General features: G+C 40.1%; 1 protein-coding gene and 1 long non-coding RNA gene across 6 annotated transcripts in view; one reads left to right on the top strand and one right to left on the bottom strand.

Annotated features, from left to right (window-relative positions):
* Nucleotides 1-127: 127 nt before the first annotated feature.
* LOC113483689 lies at nucleotides 128-3,065 on the top strand. Its single transcript, XR_003399074.1, has 2 exons — nucleotides 128-1,586; nucleotides 1,864-3,065. It is a non-coding gene; the product is annotated as an uncharacterized LOC113483689 (long non-coding RNA).
* Nucleotides 2,715-20,811, bottom strand: part of STAG1 (stromal antigen 1) — a 204,207-nt gene continuing 186,110 nt past the window's right edge. For all 5 annotated transcript variants that reach the window (XM_026855427.1, XM_026855431.1, XM_026855430.1 and 2 more), the window contains 8 exons: nucleotides 19,909-20,057; nucleotides 18,705-18,833; nucleotides 14,180-14,385; nucleotides 10,307-10,478; nucleotides 7,458-7,568; nucleotides 6,417-6,531; nucleotides 4,725-4,805; nucleotides 2,715-4,629 (listed from right to left, as the gene is read on the bottom strand). In XM_026855427.1, the coding sequence (XP_026711228.1) occupies nucleotides 4,606-4,629; nucleotides 4,725-4,805; nucleotides 6,417-6,531; nucleotides 7,458-7,568; nucleotides 10,307-10,478; nucleotides 14,180-14,385; nucleotides 18,705-18,833; nucleotides 19,909-20,057 (987 nt within the window). In that variant the 3' untranslated portion in view covers nucleotides 2,715-4,605. The remainder of the gene's footprint in view (nucleotides 4,630-4,724; nucleotides 4,806-6,416; nucleotides 6,532-7,457; nucleotides 7,569-10,306; nucleotides 10,479-14,179; nucleotides 14,386-18,704; nucleotides 18,834-19,908; nucleotides 20,058-20,811) is intronic.

Below are 20,811 nucleotides of genomic sequence, written 5' to 3' on the forward strand. Positions count from 1 at the left end.
TGCAGCAGCCTCTCACTGCTGAGAAGTCAGACCATGAGGAGTTCAAGTCTAGCCCTGGGCCCACCTTTGGAGTCGGAGTCTGACTTGCAGAGAGAAAAATCCTGAGCTTGGATTTCAGGGCTCTCAGAACTAACCTGTTCTCTTCCTCTGCTAGAAGAGGAACTGAGTTCTAACATCTGCATGCTGGCTGCAGCAACATGGGGTCCCAGGCTGGCACCAGTGACCTGCAGGCTGTGGGCACAGCAGGGGTAGGGAAGATGGAGCCTCCCTCCTCTTGAAGGACAATGCGCTTAAACTGGGAAAAGGGCAGTTCTGGTGGGACATAAAAATTCTCTCTGCATGTGGGAGGGCTTTTCTCTCTCAGTGGAGGGTTGAAATAGAGACCTCCAGAGGCCCCTTCCAGCCTAATTTTTTCTATGCTTATTTGCGAGACTTGCATGGAACCACTGCAGTAGATGTTACTGCTGATCAGCCCTGGGCCCTGTGCTCACTGCTCATTAGAAACTGCATTTTAACGACAGCCCCCAAGGTAGTGAGTAATGGCTACCGTCACGTTTAGCACCACTGCAAACAGCTGCCAAGCACGTGACATCCTGTAATGACCTGCCTGTTCTAAGTAACCTCAGTAATTAATGGCCCTGTATAATAAGACAGAGAACTACTGTACCTGCACACTGCAGCTGCTGCTGTTCACTCTCCAAGCATGTGCCTGAAGTGGAAGATTGACTGAATGATGACTTTCCAGGTAGCATGTCTCCCCAGGTATCTGGGAATCCTGGTGTCTCTGCCCAGTGCAGCCCTAGAGAGTACAGACCTGGAGCTCGGAGCCTGTACCTGGGAGGGGAAAAGCAACAACTAAAAATCACCTGAAAACACAGTATGGAAGTAGCATTTCAAGTATGAGTCCCAGCTCCACTGTTTTTTTCAGAGCTAGAGGCAATGCATTCAGGTTACAGATACATTCATGTTTGCAGCCAGGGTAGATAATGTATCTGGTTGTATCTCTGCAGAAGCACTTGCTGAGGTACCCACTGCCTCAGGGAACAGGACCAGCAGCAGCAACAAAGGAAGGTAAATGGAAACATGAGGATGCTGGGGATGACTGCCATGAAGTCAGTTTTTAATTGCTAGAAAAGGTATAATCAAAGTTTGTAAGAGTTTGTAAAGACCAAGAGGATTTTTCAAAGGTAATTAGTAGCTGAGAGAGTGGCTGGTGGCTGTCCCAAGTTTAGAGGCAAAAGCTGTGTTAAAGTGATGCAGAGTTTGTTCTGCCTGCCCAGAGCCAGGAGGAGACACTCAATGAGAAACCCAATCATTGTTGTCAAAAAAAAATATACAACCTTTCTTGTTTCCTAACCTCATGAGATCTATGGACTTCATCCTCTCTTCTGTCTCTTGCCAGCACAATAATTTGGCTTTTATATCCTCTTGATTTCCAAGCAGTCAGTCGCTGTACCAGCACAACACTCTGGAAACGCACTGGAAAGTTGCTCTGGCCACATTACTCAAGGTTCTTTTGAATTCCAGTCACCTGCAGAAACAACAGACATAAAATAAAACCCTTCCAACAGAGAGCAGCATGACAAGTAAGTTACTTACTGCGTTCCACAGCGCATCAGGAGTTGAGCATAACTTGCAAGTGTTCGGGCCGGGTCTCAGGAGTAGTCCTAGAGTGTAGTTCAGGCCTTGAATCCTATCCCTCTTCCCCACCTGCTGCATCTTGTTACTTTTTTTGACTTGGGAAGTGGGCCAGATGACAAATAAATTTCTTTAGCACTACAGAGATGAAATCATTCATGGGTTGGACAAAAATGGCATCTTTCTCTCTGAGACATGGGATAACGAGAGGACATTTTGTTTCAGCAGTCTGTAAAACTTCATTGAGCCCAGCTGGTGGTTGGACCTTCCAAGCCTTTACCACTTCCATTTCTTCCTACATGGTCCAGTTCACTTCAGACATACAGGGCAGGAGAGTGAAATTTTTCTCAAAATTTATGACAGTTCAAACAATTGTAAGTTTTAACAATGCATCTCTCCCAACCTGTGTGATGACTTATCAGACTTACAGCAATCTCATTATGAAACCCCCCAGATCAACCAAAAACCAAAAAACACACCACAGTGGAGGGAAAAAAAAGAAAAACCCAAACAAAAATTTGACAGGATTTTGCTCTGCTCTGAGGCTGAACAGGTAAGACAGCTGTATGGACTCTGATGGTGAAGCCTGGACTATGTGAGAACTACCCTTCAGTACTTCCTTTGGCTACTAATAAATGGAATGACAAGATGTGATGGTCCAAACGAGCATTTAAAAGAAAGTTATAGTGAAGAGGGTGCTCATCATACTCATGATTTTGAATAGTTTATTAAATGAAAGGTGAAGCATCAGTTTTAAATTGTACAAAAGGAAAAAAAACCTCATATTGTAAATGTACAATTTACAGAATTACTAGCAAAACCAATCAAGGAGACACTCATAATACAAAAACCTATTGACTGCAAACTGAACTGGAAACCCATTGCAGGTACCGTGATAATAAATGTTTGTTATACAGTATTCTACAATGTTAAATTAGGAATCAGTTTTCCACACAGAGGACTGTGAAGCACAAGGTTCGTCTGAGACTATGACTCAAACCAGGCAGCATTTATTATGCTACTATGCTCACAGAATTATTGTGATGACGATTTAATGCAGCCATTCCTGCCCACCCCTTTTGGGGTGGATGGAAGAGGAAGGGAGGTAACGTTATTTTATAAAGTTCCAGCTACTTCTCGGGTTTTATCTGCTACGCAACCGCCGTCTGAGGAATGGCTGAATTACCTAGTCGAACATTTTTGGCAACCATGTCTGAGAACTGCACATGTTGTAAGAAACAAACCCCAGCTAAGTGAAATGCTGGTTTGTTTTTAAAGTTAGATTCTTTTCCCTCCCAGCAAGTAAGCACTGGGCATTAAATGTTGTTCTGTTTTTCAATAAGCTTGTAACAGAAAAAAGCTCCATGATTATTTTGCAGTTGCTAAAAAAAAAAAAGCACCTTTAAAACTGCTGTGCTCCCAAGTGGGTCAATCTGCTTTGTATCTCAAATGCTAATATTAGAATGCAGAAAGGAAGATTAACATTTTGGGCTGAGTCTTAGAGATACTAGAGTCAGTGCAAGTTGTGGATGGCCAGCACCTCTGATATCAGGCCAGTTTTAACTAAGTAGCAGCTACTAGGCAGAGTCATAAAATCGAAGCGTAATGAAATTCCAAATTATTGAAGACATTGAAAAATCTCTTATTACAATGAATTAGCTGAGAATGTTTTGGGTTTTTTGGTTTTTTTTGATGTTTTTAACTTTTTTGAAAAATCATATTTTTTTTTCCAAAGAATTACTCTTAATATGCACAGTTAACACTGAAAATGTAGCTGTATTCCATTGTAAGCTTAAGAACTTCACCATCTAAGCACAAATTTCTATGCAGCACATACAGTACTTCTAACTGGCAAAATTAATTTACAAAAATAGCGCAAAAGGGTATTTACGGCATGGAAAGTAGACTTTTTTTTATGGTACAGTTAAAATTGCTTTTAGTATGCTAAAGTGATTCCTTTCCCCCACCCTTGAATTACTTTTTTTTTTTTTTAATAGGAAAGTTGCTGTTTATGTACCTTGGGTTGGCAGGGCTTGAAGTAGGTAGTAAAAACAGCAAAGTGATTACTTGAGAACCATTTGTGTGTTTTACTGAGAATACTTTATTTGCTGGTATAAGTTGCTAAAAATGCACAGAGCAAGTACCAATAGAAAATTTACTGTTTTTGTGTCCCCATGTGCTATATAAAATGAATGTTACACAGCATCTGTTGGAAAAGTGGCTTCATGGACATCTCTTACGTTATGTCCCATTATAAATAAAAATAAATCTTCTCAAGAGTATAAAATCTGGGTTTATCATATCAGAATCTGAAATTTTTTGGCAGAGATGCACGTCATTAGAATTCTAACCTCTTCTATAAGAGTGTTTTCTCAATGCCTATGAGAGGATATACGCGTACCATAATGTTAATCAAATCCAGTGTGTTCAAAAACACTTTTCTGTAGCCAGAATGACCTGCTTATAGCATCATTGCTAGTCAATGGCTGATAGGCATAGGTTTAATAAAAATGGCTAGCTTTTAAAACATAAAAAGGCAAATGTTAAAACTGTTTTAAATTGTACAGCAGAAAAATAAAGTTAAAAAGTTCTGTTTTCACTCAATGTTGTTTTCAGAAAACATATGTAGAACAGTGTTTATTTCGACAGCTGTCTTAACAATTTAAAACTTCCTCCTCATCCAGGAAAAAAAAAAAAAAAAATCTGTATTAGGACAGTCAAGAACAGGGATACAAATGATTTTTTAGGTCAGCCCTTCTGAGGTGACTGGATTGGCCAACATTCCTTTGCGTCATTAAGAAGTTCCTCTTCTTTCTGTCACTACAAAAAGGGATTGACCTCAATCATTTGGTTAAAAATCAAACCGTATCACATCAAAAATGTGGATTTCATACAAGCTATCACAGTATATAGGCCTCTAGCTCTAAACAATAGAGTTCCAAATTTGTAAAATGTCTTCACCAGACTTCAGAACATAGGCATTCCAAATCCCTGGAAAAATGATTTAAAAGACAGTAATTAATTGGGTGTAATGATAATCAAAAAGAACCTCAGATAAACAGCAAACAATACTAGTAAAGCCTTACTGAATCGTCCTCAATGATAGCTGCGGAGTCAAAGAAGTCTGGCCTCAGTTCAGCCCGTTCTCGCCGGTTTCTTGAAGGTGGCTAAAAAGAGGAGTCACCCGTTTTAGAACATCACCTCAGTTACCTGGGGATAAAGGACTCATGGGGCTCTAACAGGTGCTAATGTGGTCACCTGCTCCTTCACAACACACATTTTCATAAAAGCTCTGATAAAAATGCAGGCCTTGGCACAGATTACTTCCTCAAGTCACATTTTGTTTAAAGAATGGGGTAAAAGCTGATGGATTCTGAAGTCATTTTAAGTCTGTGCTCAAAGCTAAGGACTTGCATAAGGTTCTTGCTGACTTAACGATGTTTTTGTTTTAGGATTGTAGACCAGACTGCAAAAAAACTGTCTTTTCACTGGCTATATGCTTTTAAGTTTATGGTGAAACTTCAACTCTGACATGGTCAAAAAGCAGATTTAGAAAAAAAAGGTACTTAAGATTTCATAATATTCCTGAGGATTAAACCCTTTGTGTTGTCCTTCCCTAGGAACATAAGAATTAATGTGAGCTTCACTGGCTTTATCGATTCCTTCATTTCCTTGCCTTGGATTACCAGTAAAAGAGATTTTACTTGGTAATCATTTGAGTGAAGTAATAACCTGCAGCAGCAGCAGCAACTGAATTACTGCCTAAATTTTCTTTCCAGGACATTGTATCCCAGTCCTGAAGTAACCTATGGTTTGGGTATGAAAGGAGAAATAGTAAAGCATAAAAACAGTGAAGTGCATAGTGCAAACTGATCCTTTTTCCCACTCCAAGCAGAGAGGCTAGTAAGGTTATAACCTCCACAAAGGAAATCCTGCCTGTGGTCATTGCATTACCATGAAGGGACCTGAGGCTGCCAGCTGATGCTAAGACCTGTTCGGGAGCAATTCCAGTGAGGGATCACCTGCCGCTGTGCCAGCACAACTCTGTGTGTGGCTGTACACTAACCAGGCTTTGATTAAGGATCCCCTGCCCACCCCACCTCCCAGAAATCAAACCAGCCAGGAAGCAGAAAGAGAGAAGCAACTTAGCTGGATCAGTCTGACCCCAGCACGGTGGCATAAAGAGCCATGTCAGCAAAAGAGGCAGTGATGGCTGTGACAATGGCATCACGAAGGCAACGCCACCTAGAACAGCTTCAGATGATGCTATTGTTTCCAAACTCTTCCTATTGTCAACTAACAACCGGAATCAAGCATTGTTACTGGATTTTAGAGAGTCCACTTGTATTTCCTGAGGCTGAGCTGGCAGCTGGGGTGAGCCGGTGTCCCTGCTGTCACCACCAGCAGCCCTCCTGGCCCTGGCTGACTGCACGTGGAGCCAGATCCTCAGGGGCTGCACTGAAACACCCGCCAGGCTGTGAATCATAACCTGATTCTCACAGGTTGACATCTCCCAAGTGCACGATGGTGCTTCAGGCACTTGCTACTGCCCAAGTCCACAGTATAAGAGAGGAAGAGCGCTAAGGAACGCTCCTTGTGTTTCTGTGATTCTGCACTTGTAGGTTCTAAGGGAGTATTCAGATCATTTCTGCTCTTTAACCTTCAGACAACAGGAACTCCGGCTCAAAATTTTGGAAATTTTTGTTTGCACTTCTAAAATTCCTTTTAAATTATCTTTCACCCATTTTTAAAACCTGCTATTAATATGATTTACTGACCAGATCAATGACCATTGTGTCCTCAAATTCTTCGTTCATATCCTCTAGCTGACCTCGTGAGGACATCATTACATCTTCAAAGATGGGCTCAGCATCATCTTCCATTAGACCTCGTCTGATTAAATAAAGAGAAAGAAAGTCATTTCCAGGCATCTAAATTTCCCAACCATGATCTTTGTCATTAAAAAGAATGGACATCCCTTAATGCCTTCACATAAAACCTTATGCTGAGAATAAAGCCAGCATACTTTCTGTAATATTAACTGGAAGAAAACCTTACGTAAAAACAAACTTAGCACTTGCAGAGGCTAAAGCAGGAAGTCCCATGTAATATCATTATAAACAGTAATTAAATTTGTCCCTAACAAGGAAAGGGCAAAAACCTCACCGTGTTTGCCTGCCCTTTTCCAAAAAGGAGTTACACTCTTTGCCACGATCACTGATAAATCCCTGAAAATCCAGCCATGAATCCAAGACCAGTGTCTAACACTGTAAGGGCTTGATCTTGCTAGAGACTGCCGCCCCCCCCGATAGGCTGGGTTGGATGGGCACCACAGCACGGAGCACCTTGTACAAGAGAAGGCTTCAGCGTTCGCCCCCGCGTGCTCCCTCCATTAGCTGCTCAGTGGGGCGCCTCGGCAAAAGAGGATGTGGATGAAAGCAGCATAACCAGATTCACGGGAAACCTGGACAACAACTTGGGAGCGTTCACGGGGTGTTACTTTACAGATAAATGATGGAAACCCCCTGAAATGGAAATGGTTGAAGGCTGGCAGAGAGTAACAGGGAATTGTGCCATGTGTGCCTGCCCTGTTCGCTGGGCACCTGCTTATGGCCGTGGTTAGAGGCAGAACACTGGGCTGGAGGGACACACAGCCCAGTGCCCATCCAACTTTACAAAGCTGTTACTCTGCCTTCATTAACAGCAGAATGAATGTCACAGAAATTACTGGCAACAACCCAGAACAGGTAACATTTAAAATGCGGCATGGTCATCTAAAATAGTTCTGATCTGGAGACGAGGATGCTCTGAACACTTACACTGCATGCCTTACACCAGTTCTCCCTTTCATGTAGTTCATTCCTGTCCTGTCCTTTCGATTTAAATCTTCTAGCTTCTGTTGGCCCAACCAAGATATCTGCATCTGGGGACTAACAAACATAAAGCAGCATTATGACTGAGAACACTAACAATTTTGAGTTGGCTATTTCTAGACAGTATCTATCTCCTCAAGTTTTGTGCCTGGCCATATTTCAGATTAAGATATTTTAAATCACATCCATCATTGTACACTTCTTCTGGATTCCCTTCCACAACTTGTCTCCTCTCGCTGCATATGCACGAGAAAAAAAAGTCCATTAATTGTTGCAATAAAAACAGCTACATAAAATGCTAACATTACTCATTCATTAGTGTGACATGCACCTGAAATGGGAGCACTTCCAAAATTCATTTTATTAAATCCTACTTCACCGTCTCAAAGCAGGCAAAATATGAGCAAGAATAGATCTAAATTAATAACTGACACACATTTTAAAACAAAAATGTCACACAAAATGAAAAACAAATTGCTTTTAAATATACACCCTGATCAACTTAAACGTCCAGTAACTTATCCACATGTAAATACCTTAAAGGCTGTGCTTTTAATACCATCTAAATCCAGTAGTAGACAGCAATGCATTTGATATGATTTGCGTATTGCAGCATGAGGGAACTGTAGTAAACTAAGTGCAGCTCTTCAAGAGCCACACCAGTTTTTAGTTTATTATGCAGTCTTGTACCCTAATAAGATTGACATAATAAACTGGGATAACTCATCTGAGAACAACCTAGAACAAGATATTCCTCTGGACATGATTAACCCCATTAGTTCAGCAACTGATGGCTCTGTATTTATTTTATGCTTCAGCTCTCCTAGGCTGACCTGTAGGAAATGCTCGCTCCAGGATGAAAGGCAAGGATGCTCCACCCTCAGTTCACACTGTGAACTTCTGGGTGGAATCCAACTCTTTCAAAGTACCACCGAGCAGAGCCATGCTCTCTGCCTTTGCTCAACAGGCCTCTGCTCGCAGCACTCACCCGAGACAGGACAAACAGAGGTTCAAGCCCAGGCTGAAGAGCCTGGTTCATCTTCCCCCACTCCAGAAAAGGGGAAGGATCTCCCACAGCTTAAGGCAGGCTCAGGAGCAAAACAGTGACTGGAAGCTGTCCCACTTTCCATAACTAATTATACGTTCACAAAGAGAGATTTAGCTTCGTGACAGGTGAGATCAGAGAGGGTCAGAAAGAAAGTTCTGCTTCAGCAATTTTCTTTGTTTTGTTTTTTTACTGCAGACTGGAAAAAATTCAAGGAGAAACAGAGACACAACATCTTCCTTATAATCTAGAAGTTACAGCAACCTCTGGGGAGGCAGGAGATAGGGAGACAAATCCCTGACCTCAGAAAGGCAAGAAGAGCCATCCAGACTTCACATGCTGTGGGATTAAGGTGAAAAGATGCCCTGGGACTGACATGAAGTGGTCAGTCACGTTCTTTGTGGCCAGCTGGTGGGAGCTGCCCCTCTGAGCCACACAGGCCTCTGTGCAGGAGCGCAGGGACCCCGCGCGCAGCGAGAGCCAGCCCCGCCAGCCTGCCCCCCCAAGAGTGTGACAGGGTTAGCATGGGGGAAGAAAGTCAGTTGAACTCATTTATGGAAATGCCAAATACTATGTGCTCCAAAAACTAGAAGCTATTTGTAGCCAGCTGAGCTGCAAGAGTCTCTTGTGGTGGGCACTAATTAACAGGTTGTAGCAAGGTTCAATCTGTGCCTGTGTACGTTACACGCACAAGCAAGGGAGAAGAACTGGTTAAGCTTTTGAAAGAGAACATTTCTTTAGAAGTTGCTCATGTTTTTTGAGATCCTATGGCCACAAATTAGCAAACTTTAATAGTTTATATGTGCAGCATGGCAGTATACATATACCCTTGTCATTTGAGCTTGGAGAACATTTTACCTTCCCGGGCAAAATGACCATTATTAATGATTTTTATTTAGAAAATACTATGATTAAAGAATGCAGGATGAAGCAGTAAAGTTTAGGATTGAACAGGGTGTGTGCACATTCAGGAAGAATTGGGAACCTGGGGAACAAGAGTGTATCAAGAAAAACATGACAGACAAAAGCTGGAGGAAAACCAAGATGCATTCATCCGGCCAGCATAATAAGACTTTTTTATACAGATAGATCAGTATATTTGGCTATAAAAGTTATAGTCTCCAAAACAGATATTTATCTTCAAATTAATAGAAATGTCACATAATGGCATTCTCTGAAGACTTCTCTATTCTTAAATAAACTACTGACAGATAATAACCCACATTTTTTACCCTCCAAATGGAGGTGACAAAATGGGAACTAAATGACAAAAAGTAGATGTAATTTACAGCAAAATAAAACTGCCTGCAGGCAATTATCCCAGAAATAGGAATATTTGCTCAGCAGCTACAATTGGATGGAAGTGTTAATTTACAAGAAATCAGTTAGGATGTCTGGAGAACCTTAACTATGCTATGACACAGGGCAAAGGGGAAGAAGAGAAAACATCTAACAGGTCTTTCGGAGAAACAGTTCAATCCAACCTGGGGGCATAAACACTAGGAAGATTTAACCATAATTGCATGGTTATGCTATGAGATAATTTTAACACATATTTCTACCATGATTTCATTACAACATATTCTTCCTGGGAACTGAAAAGAATCAAAGTATTGTTGAGCTATAACCAAGATACTTCCAGTTGTTTTTGTAAATAAATACTGCAAATATGGAGCCACAGATTCTCTCTAATAATATGCATCTCTTTTGCTTGGCTCACTGTATTTGATACTGAAATTCCAGCACTTACTTGTGTAAAAAATCTTGTTCAGATCCCTGCTCCGACTCATGCTCCTGGATCTGCTCTCCCATTTGTCTAGTGTTCTCTCTCAAGACAGTTGAGGTGAGCTGTGGTGCTTGCAGTGTCCCTGGAGTATGTATGCTTTCATTCCTGTTCAGCCATGAGCCTTCTAGACTCTCATCTAGAAAAAGAACATTTAAAATTACTGACACATTTCTGACAATGTGCAGTGTTACCACCTTCAGGATTCATTCAGCCAACTCACTGAACGAACACCTTGCATTACTAACGAGAACCTTCCATCTGCTGACACACTTCAATACGGTTAATTTTAGTTGCAGCACCTTCTCCAAATTTGATTTCCAACAGTTTAGTGTCTTTTAAAACCAGTGTGCCTTTAAGAGATCAACTGGATAAATACCCAAAATGATAACATTTTCAGCTCTGATTTTGGTTTGTGTTCTTTTAAGGAAGGATTACTACCAGCTATTCTCAGCAACATTTTAAAGTAAAAATATTTAACAAACAAACAAAAAATCCCGACACTGCAAACAAATATTGTATTGCAGCACTACCTGAATTGTTGTGTCTTGCACAGATATAACAAAGATAATCCCAATGACTGAGTTTACAATCTAAATATAAAACTGTTAATCTCGTATGCATACCACAAACAAGATACAGTTAAACACTAAAATGAGGGTGGAGGACAAACCCCAAAATCTGGTCAGCATACATCTTTAGAAACTTCAGCAAGAACTGTTTCAGTGGAGTGCAGAGGGAGCATTTTAAATAAGAGAGTGGTCTGGCTGGTGTGAACTCTGACCAGTGACTTGGCACGTTCAGAGCTGAGAGCAATGGGAGCAATGACTGAAGGTGTGAGCGGGAAGCTGTGCTCACGTCGTGAAGGGAGCAAACCAGAGAGGAAGGAACAGGGGGGACTTGAGGAGAAAGTGAGAGAGCAGACAAGTGCGTAGGCAAGGGACATGTAGAGTAAGTTCCCGGAGCAAGTGAAAGACAAGGGAGATGACAAGGGAGAAGATGACATGATCACAGATTTACCAACAGAAGAAATGTGGGGTGAGGAAGGAGATGGAGATCTCAATGGATCTTTTCATTTTTCCTATGCATTTTCTTACCCATTGGGCATAAAATGTCTGAAAAGTTGCCTATTTATTTGTGAATTTATCTTCGAACCTTTTTCATGTTAGGGACTTTTTAAAAAAAATCCTGTTTATGTTTGATTTCCTTAAGGCATTGCAAAGAAACATCACAGAGCAGATTTACTTTCAGTGGCAACAGGCAATGTTCTCCAACCCGGACAGTCTGCTGAACCCAACATACACTAGATTTAGGTGAAGAAGCAGCCACAGGGAACTAGTTATGGTTCTTCGATGCAAAGGTAGTTTCTGCAGCAATGCTGCCCTTGTTTTCATTCCTTTAGAGTGGAATTTAAAGAAAAAACATCTTAGCAGGATTTAAAGAGAGGTCCAAATTTATAATCACACTGCTAGATTAAGAATAAAGCTAAGATTTTTGGATGAGTTAGAAAAATATGTAAAGATAAAAAAAATCAACAAAGATCTGTGTACATACAACGTATAGAGCAACAGTTAATTTGTTCTTAAGACTGGTTCTTCATAGCTCGTTACACAGATGAATGAACACTAAGTGCTTATTTCTGAGGATCAAATCTCTGATTATTTCATGAACTCCTTATTGGTACAGACAAAACAAGACCTTGCTTGTGCAGAAATCTATGTCTTCCCATTAAGAATACAGACAACAGGGCTCCAGGTCTTCTCGGCTTTCCTTTTTCCAGGATTCAAGAGGAAGTGCTCTCAGGGCGTAACGCAACCCAGAAGGCCTCCCGCACATCAAGAAGCATCCCAAAATGAAGTACATTGTGTCCTTCAAATGCTTATATTATCATGGGTATTTTAACAGGATGTAAAATGTGTTGTATCAATACATGTCTAAACCAAGACTTGTGGTGCTTGCATTGCCTATCCTTCGCTGTAAGGAAAGGCCACAGAGCTTGTGATGCTGCTGTCATTAGAGAGTGCTTGCTGGTAACTTTTCATTTCTATTCTTTACCAGGCACTCGAATTCTATGTGAGGCGTCTTTCAAGGAAAAGACAGTTATGCTGTTACATGCAAAGACATCCTTCCTGGACCTGTCTGAGGCTGCACAGCAAAGCTTTCTTGAGTGACGAAGGTCTGTGCAGGGATCAGGAACAGATTCCTCCCTACCCAGCGTGCTTCAAAACGTGTTGATCTTGAATGTTATTTGTAGTGTTTAAAGGACGTGCCCATACTCCACCCATGGGAGCACCCCATGAGAGACAATGTTCATCAGTCTTCTAGCCATAGACTACTAATGGGGGAATTTGGGGTTACTGTAGTGAAGAGTGACATTAGATCACGCTGCCTAAGTCAAGATAAATCCTGGGTGTCTTCTGATGACACGGTGCTGATAGAATGGAAAGAGACACTTGTACCCCCTATAGATATCAGAATCCTGTCAGACTCAAGCAAGCCTTGGCACAGTCTGCACTGCAGCTAGATGATCTCCTGGTGGGACCTGCTGTACAGTTAGATCATTCAGGAACTGAACAACCATGGATTTGGCCTACATCATTTTAAGTATGTGATGTTTGTAGAAAATTCAGGACCACAGCTGTTGCAAAGAAAGGGGATGTTCAAATGGAAAGTGCTGCAAATCAGTTCTCCTTACTATTGATCACTGAAGGAGAAGGACAGGAAAGAACATGAGGCAAACGGTGCCTAAAGACTACACCATAAGACTGAGACTTGCCTTACAGGGAAGCAAAGACTTTACTACACTTCCCAGGAGAAAAAACCCCAAAGGATATTGGTAGAATACAATAGAATAAAAATAGTAACAAGAGGAAAGAAAAAACCCTCAGGAGTTGAATTCTGTGAACATCATGGCATCCTGAAGGAAGCAAAACAGTGTCTGAAGAAAGGAAGCAGTATTTTATCTACCTAAACTCTAGGTTGGCTATAAGAAAATGAAGGACTTGATGCACATACTGCTCAACATAAGCTATAGTGGAGAATGGACCTTAATGTAGAAGTGCATATAGACAAACGTTTGAAGAATATTTTGGGAAACTGTTGTATATTCAGGCAAATTGTCATTAGATTCCTCACTGAAGAGGTACTATTGTAAATACTGACCTTGGAAAAATCCCTCAAGTTTCAGGCTCCCACTTATACCTACTCTGTAGCGAAACAGTAAATTTATATTCACAAAAGTATACACTACATCATAAAGATTAACCAGGAACAGATACAATCTTGTAAGAAATTTGCTATCATAGCCAAATTCCTGATGAACATGCCTGAAGTCACAGAAAGAGTAAACACAGACACTGGATATCAATAGCATTTTAAACAAAAAAAATGTGCTCTTTGAGTGTTCTTCAGTGGTCTTGTGAAAATACAAATCTCTATCAAGATTTATGCCTTGTGTTTGATCTAAGATCCTGTTAATTAACAACAGCTCCAGACTGAAGCACAGGCAGAAAACCAGAAGTCCATGACTGAGACAGGTGTAGAGCAGGTAACTCCACAAACACCTCCTGTTTCCAACGTCAATGACAGCTTTTAATAGTTCTGAATCTGCAAATCTCAGTCAAGACAAACAAGAACAGGGACTTGTGATGGTATTTCTCATAAAGACATGTTCAAGCTTGATAGGAATTTGCAGAACAGATGTCTGGTTTTTACTACATACAGAATATATCATATATTTCAGCATTAACTGATAAACTGTAAGTGCTCCTAAGAAAGCAAGCTGTAATGTAGGCACAAAATAAGAAATACCTCTACCAGGCAACCTAAACCCATACAAACCTTCTACTCTCTTTTTGTGAAGTGGTGGTCTTCCTTTCTTATTCCTCACTGAAGAGGCTTTGCTGCTGCTGCTTCCACTGTTAACAGACATTCTGTCGTCTTCACCACCCGTAACTAGTGAGTTTCTATAGGAAATGAGTGGAAGCCATACATCTTCTCTTCTTTCCATCATCTGCTCTGTCAGAAACTTCTCTAAGTAGGAGTGACTGAAAAGAAAAGACAATGAGTACAGAGGCGCAGCACATCATTTCCTCTTTAATCAGTCTGTAACCCCTCTTCATGTTGTTGAGAGTTAACACAAATCCTGCATGGTGTTTCCTTATTTTAATTTCATAACATATGCTGATAGGGCATTGTATCTCTGACTGAAAAAGAATACATGTCATTCCCTCAAAACAAAGCAACACAGTTAATCATGCACAGGTTACAGATAAACAATACAAAACATTCTCTCCCAAACATCTTCCTCCCACATTTGTCTGTGATCGTTCACAGCACACTCTACTTGAATTCTTTTTCTATTTTGCACAGGGAGGAAGCCACCTCTGTACATTGCTACTGTGTCAACAGACAGCCCAAGTTAGAACCGCCTAGTTGTGAGGATATAGGATATCCTTTTGCATCTTGGTACAAGAAAAAATCATTTCTTCAAATGCAAGCAGTTATTTTTCAACAACAAAAAATTCAGAACTATTCCACTGCCATGGGGGAGTGCAATGCACACTAGATAACTTAAGGGAGGAACCAAACAACCTCCCTCCAGTATGTGGTCTGGAGGGCATTTACTTTCTTCTTCCACTGATTATTTAATTATGGTATTAGAAGCAGTCCTAAAATCGAGTATGCAAATCCACAGAAAAGAGATTCTAATGAGTTTCAGGCTTCAGAATCAAGCATTCAGAAGTTAGGTAAAGAACTCAGGATACTTCAACATTACTTCCTGGGTCACAACTGCCGTTAATACCATATTGCCAGGCTGTCATCAGTGGGAGTCAAATTCACAGATCCTGCGTGGAAATGCAGAATTTTCTTCTGTTAGCTCATGGCAGGCTCAAACTTGTTACACAGTCTGGCTTTCAGAATACAAGGGGCCACGCTGTATATGCCTGGGTATCAATCATACCCAGTTTTTAATGGATTTTGTTTGATTCAGTGAATGGGATGGCTTTGCTCAAGAAACAGCAGGTTTTCTGTCTACTGTTTTATTCAATATTGTGAATGCTTCTTCCCTCCCCTTTTCACGCATATACTGAGTAATACCCAAACCTTCACTGAATGGGAAATTCTGGGTTTACTCTCTCTGCTACACTACCAAACAGTGCAACACTTGAGTGCCTCATGACTTCAGAGAAGCTATGTGCAGAACAGTCTTGGAAAGTGAGAAGCTTTTCAGCACCCAATTTATAACTATAGAACTAGAGTGCTCAGGTTATGCCCAAATTGTGAAGAAGGAAAAACTACACCACTTGGGAGTTCTTTACTGATTAGATGGCAATCTTGAGACAACTTTTGTTCAGCATTTTAGGGGAGCTTCATACTGACAGTTCTTAGCAGCTTCAATGAGGACAGAATTTCTAGAACACCACCCTGATGTTCCATCTCATCTGACTTCAGACACCCAAGAGCCAATTGTCTAGTCTAAGCTAATGGTTTCTATTAGAGAGAAATAAATGGAAATAACTGCCTCCACAGGGCATTTCACCTCTATACTGTCTTAGATGTATTGCTCAGGATTTCCCTGTCTGTATCTGCCTTGTGTATTTGTAACTGTGTTAGTATAAATCTTTTTTTGCCAAGTGTAAGAGCCTGTCACCTTAAATTTATAGTTTTATATTAAATCCATAGATTTTAATAAATCCATAAATAGCTATCACTAATTCTGGAGGTTAATTAAAAAATGAGAAGCCAGATAAATAAATAGGATAGGAAAACTAAATTAAAGCAATGTTGCTGCTCCATTCCCAAGTTGGGAACATCTCCCTCTTCTCCACACAAATAAAAAAGCCACCAGTAAACCAGAAAGCAAGTAAGAGCCCTGCAAAAGAGCAGTGTCTGTTGAACTGTGACAGGAACAGTATTTTGTCCCAAGGGCAGTGACATATGCAGACCTATCAGGTAGGTAATTATTTTTTTGAGGTAGAGAAGTCAAGCTGGAAGACTTCTGGGAGACAGGCAGCTCCGTGCTCATGAGACTTTTTGGTTTATTCTTGAGTATTTTTGCCTCCAGACTAAGAAGAGCCCATTGCAGAGTTTAGGGACAGGCCCTTGGCAGGAGGAGATCAAGCCAGGGAAGGAGGCAAATGATCCTGTACACGGGACTTCTCCACCAGATGGTGGTCACGTACCTTCCTGTTGGTAGACAACCCCTTCGGCGGGCGGGGGAGAGGTCCCTGTGGATTGGAGGAGTCAGGCTACAGAGAAGGGCAAATCAACTATCCCCAGCACCCGAGTATGTCAGGTCAGTGAGGCACTGTGGGCAACGCAGCCACTGCCTGACGGGTGCAAACACGACAGATCTCTCAAGGGAAAGAATGTAGGTATCTCCAAAAGAAATCTTTATATATAAGCAAGTTATCTTGACTCTTTTCATAGCCACCACAGCCAATGGAATCTACTGCACGTCTGAACTCATCTTAAAGCAGCAATTTAGCACAGATCAGATAAATCATGCCCTAAAGGACCTATTTCTTTTCACTGATCTTCAAATTCAGCTGAAGTAAATAGCTCAGATACAGATGACTACAATAAAGATAGATAAAATCAGGAGAAATGGATTCCACCACAGCAGTCTTTACACTCCTGTGGAAGAAGCCAGTGGTTGTGTGAGTGGGAGAACCTTCGAGAAAAAAATGTAAACGGCAACATAGAAGGTGAGGGAACAAGATCTCTTGAAGTACTGAATTTCATGCAAAGGATCAGGTCTAATTAAGCTGTAACGTAAACTGTACAGAATGATGTAACTTTAAATTTTAGAAACTTGTGGAAGGGATGATGACTGTACAGGAAGGATAAGCTTCACTAAATTAAATAGGAATCAGGCTAATGGCACTTAAACTAACAGATGCAGGAGAATCTACAGTCCAGCTAGGAAGGTAGTCATAAAATCCTATTATCCTTAAGTCCTGTCATGAAGAATAGGATGGAGGTTGACAAGATTCAAGGATGTAACAATGAAGAGCAGTTTCAAAACTGAGTGCCAAGCTAGCCCAACCGGATCATCCAATTCTCAAGCTCGTTTAACCATCTCTCCTACTGTGTTTGCTGAATCGACAAATTATTGATCCCATAAAAAAATTAAATTGGTTCAAGTGTGTATACATAAAAAATTATACAAAGTTAACCTAGATGCATTTTTTATAACACAGATAAAGCTATAATATTCATAATTGTTAACCTTAATAGAAAATCCTTTAAAACAAATGTCTTCATAGAAAAACTACAGAGAAGTTTGACAGAGTCAGTTGAGGTAGTTAGAGTAGATATATTTGACTTAACGGCGGTCAGAAAATGGACTGGAAAGATATCTATAACCATAAATCAGGAGATCTGGCATTCACATTTTATAAATGGTCATAGAGTTATTCAAAGAATTCAGTTCTACACTGGGCACATAGTGCTTGACTGATTTTTGACTATAGTCCTCTTCCTTTTTCCCTTTCTCCTGCTCTGTGGCCAAACCCTGAGTATTTGCTATATAATCTATTAGAAATGTAGAGCATTATCTCTGCAGTGATGCTGACAACACGTCTTTACTATGAACTTGCCCTTAATAACACAGTTTTCTCTTTGCCAGTTCTCTTGATATCCACAGTCCCTCTTGACAGCCTGTTCAAATGTTGCTCACAAGACAGTATTTCTTGCTCTTTATTCAGATCTTATCATCAACACCTCTGATTTATTTAATTTCCAGTATTTCATCTGCAGTAATTACTCACCATATCAAATTCAGGCTGCTTGTTTTAGCCTGCCAGGTCTCTACCATGCTGCTCTGTCCTAACCAACAGTAGTGTCCTCTCTCAACCTCTTTCTCCATCCTGTTGTGCCAGTAACAGAAGCCTCAACAAACCTTTATTTCCCAGTTTAATTCAATATATTGAAATATATATATATAAATAAACAACAAATATATGTTTACATTTTATGTAAATATCTAACAGAAACAGATGTTACTGCAGTGTTTACAGGCTTATAAATTTCCTGCACTGCTAACATTTAATTTCTTTTTTCTTCTAGACTGAAAAAGAGATTGCGTTTTATTTTCAATGCCTCATGGGAAATTTTAAGGAACACTGTTTTGTGAGGTCTCAAACTTGCTTCATCAATGGATCTGATTCTCCTTTTCTTCATTTATTTTTATTACTTTAAAATATAAACCGATGAATAATTATGTATGTGAAATGTCTCACTGGGACTTCCCATAGCCCCTGTTAGATTGTGAAAACCTCAAAGCAGAGAGCTTAAACACACACTACAGTGATTAACAGAGCCCAGCAAAACCCACAGAAGAAAGTGGAACATTACTTACACAGTCTTTTTGTCCTGTCGCAAGAGTTTAGAAGAAAATTCACTAAGCACTTCAAGGAAAGCAAGGTTAGGAGGTGGATAGTCTTGTCCTTTTTGATTCTGGTATTTGAAGGCAAACTCTATGCCATCTCTACAGTAAAGAAACATTAAAATTTTCAGACATTTGTAATGAAATTTAAAAAATGTTGCTTTTTATTTCTTTATGTCCCATCATAACTTTCTTTTTTTTTTTTTTTTTTTTTTTACATTACTAGCAAACAGCTTCTTTTGGACAAGGGGTAACTGAATGTTTCCTCTTGATTTGGGAGGATATAATCTCAAAGACAACATACTGCCAGTCACATGGTAAGAAGAAATTTACCACAATCTAAGAACCTTGGCAGGTGCTGAAAGCCACTGCCTTAGCAGGAATACCATATTGGCTCCTCCTTGTTTCTGCATGAAGCAGAAGCTTGCAATAAGAGTAATACGTAAGCTATAACAAGATACAACTTTTACATCAAGAGTCAGAGAAGAGAATTTACTTACCGGTACATTGATACATGCACCACTGCCTTATCTTTGCTTTATTATTTGAGACTAAAGAAAACAATTTATTTTCACATTAGCCAATAAGGGCGCAGCATGTCTTGACTTTCTGTTTGCTTGGCACAGGAAAGTGTCTGGTAGAATTTTGATCATCTTAGTCTTAATGATTTAGAGTCAGAGATAGCCAACTTCAATATTTTAACCTTTTCATGGCATGAGAAAGTCGTAATTTCAATTTAGCTGCACCTTCCTATACTTTCCTACACAGAAATTACATAAAAACCTTCAATCCACTTCAGAAAAAATATTTCCAGAATACTTTTGGCATATCTTTCTATAAAAGCCCTTAATGCCTACGGAATCTACAGTGGTGTGGTACAAAGAACTATCTACAGTTGTTAGATACAGTCCACACAAATATGTATAATACCAGTGCCTTCACCTGAGATAAACGGGGCCATTACCAAAAAATTCCAACAAATAATTAGAGACCATCTAGTTTTTCTTCCTTTCTTGCAAACATACATGTAGACGACCCACCATATTTCTACATAAACTAGAAAAAATATATAATTATTCCAGGACCTGTTAAGATTACATACCTTCAGAGAAGGTATGCTGAGCAAAAGTTTTAATCTGAAGTAATATAAAAATCTAGTTTATTTACCACCACTCACTTGTGTAGTGTGGCCACAGCCTCTCTCGTCTTGATCTGATCCAAGCCAAAAGTGAGGGCAAACCGACGGGCCAGTTCCTTAATTCCACTAACATGGGCAGATGTCCTGTCCAAATTGGGACCTTGCTCCTGAACAAGCTCATTAAACAGCTAGAGAAAGAATTCAGTTGTTAAAATCGGTGCGCTAGAAAACACTGTTCTTGGGAAAGACTTGTTCTTAACCTGTTATGGCCTACAGCAGACATTATGATGACTTCACAGCAATGTAACAGAGTTCTCTTATATTTAACTTATAATCCACTTCAGTTCCCAGACTTTCTTCTGTGTAACTACAGTTTGCCAACTGTCCCTCATCTTGTACTTGTGCAGACGATAACTCTTAAACAGAATTTTGCACTTACCTTCACGGAACTGCATCTATGATTCTCCCAACCCATCAAGAGGGTTCTGCATTCTTTTGCTGTTTTCTAAAATACCTACATCACCCACCAGATCAGAATCTTCTTTGAATTTAGGAAGCAAAACTGCTGTTCCATCATTCAAGACAATGAATATCTGAACAGCATTACTATGTAAATGCCTTCAAAGCCTGCTTGATAATGCCCTTTCAGTACAATAATGAACTACTCCGTAGTTTTCCAATCAGTTCTGTATCTTATGCTGGTATTGCCATTTAGGCCACATTTTCCTAACTTGCTAATGAAAACATCAAGGAGACACTGTCAGTGATGATATTAAATCAAGTTACATTAAATCTACTGCCTCTCTGATATCCACAAGTTATGTTACCATATAATTAATGAAAGCAGCTTAATTTAATGTGATTTCTCCTTGACAAGTTCAAACTGGCTGTTACCTATCACTTAGGCACTCACAAACAGTTTGTCTAATTTTTTTTCCCATT

The sequence above is a fragment of the Athene cunicularia genome (genome assembly GCF_003259725.1).
Source record: "Athene cunicularia isolate RWA chromosome 9 unlocalized genomic scaffold, athCun1 chr9_part2, whole genome shotgun sequence".
In the NCBI taxonomy this organism is placed as follows: domain Eukaryota; kingdom Metazoa; phylum Chordata; class Aves; order Strigiformes; family Strigidae; genus Athene; species Athene cunicularia.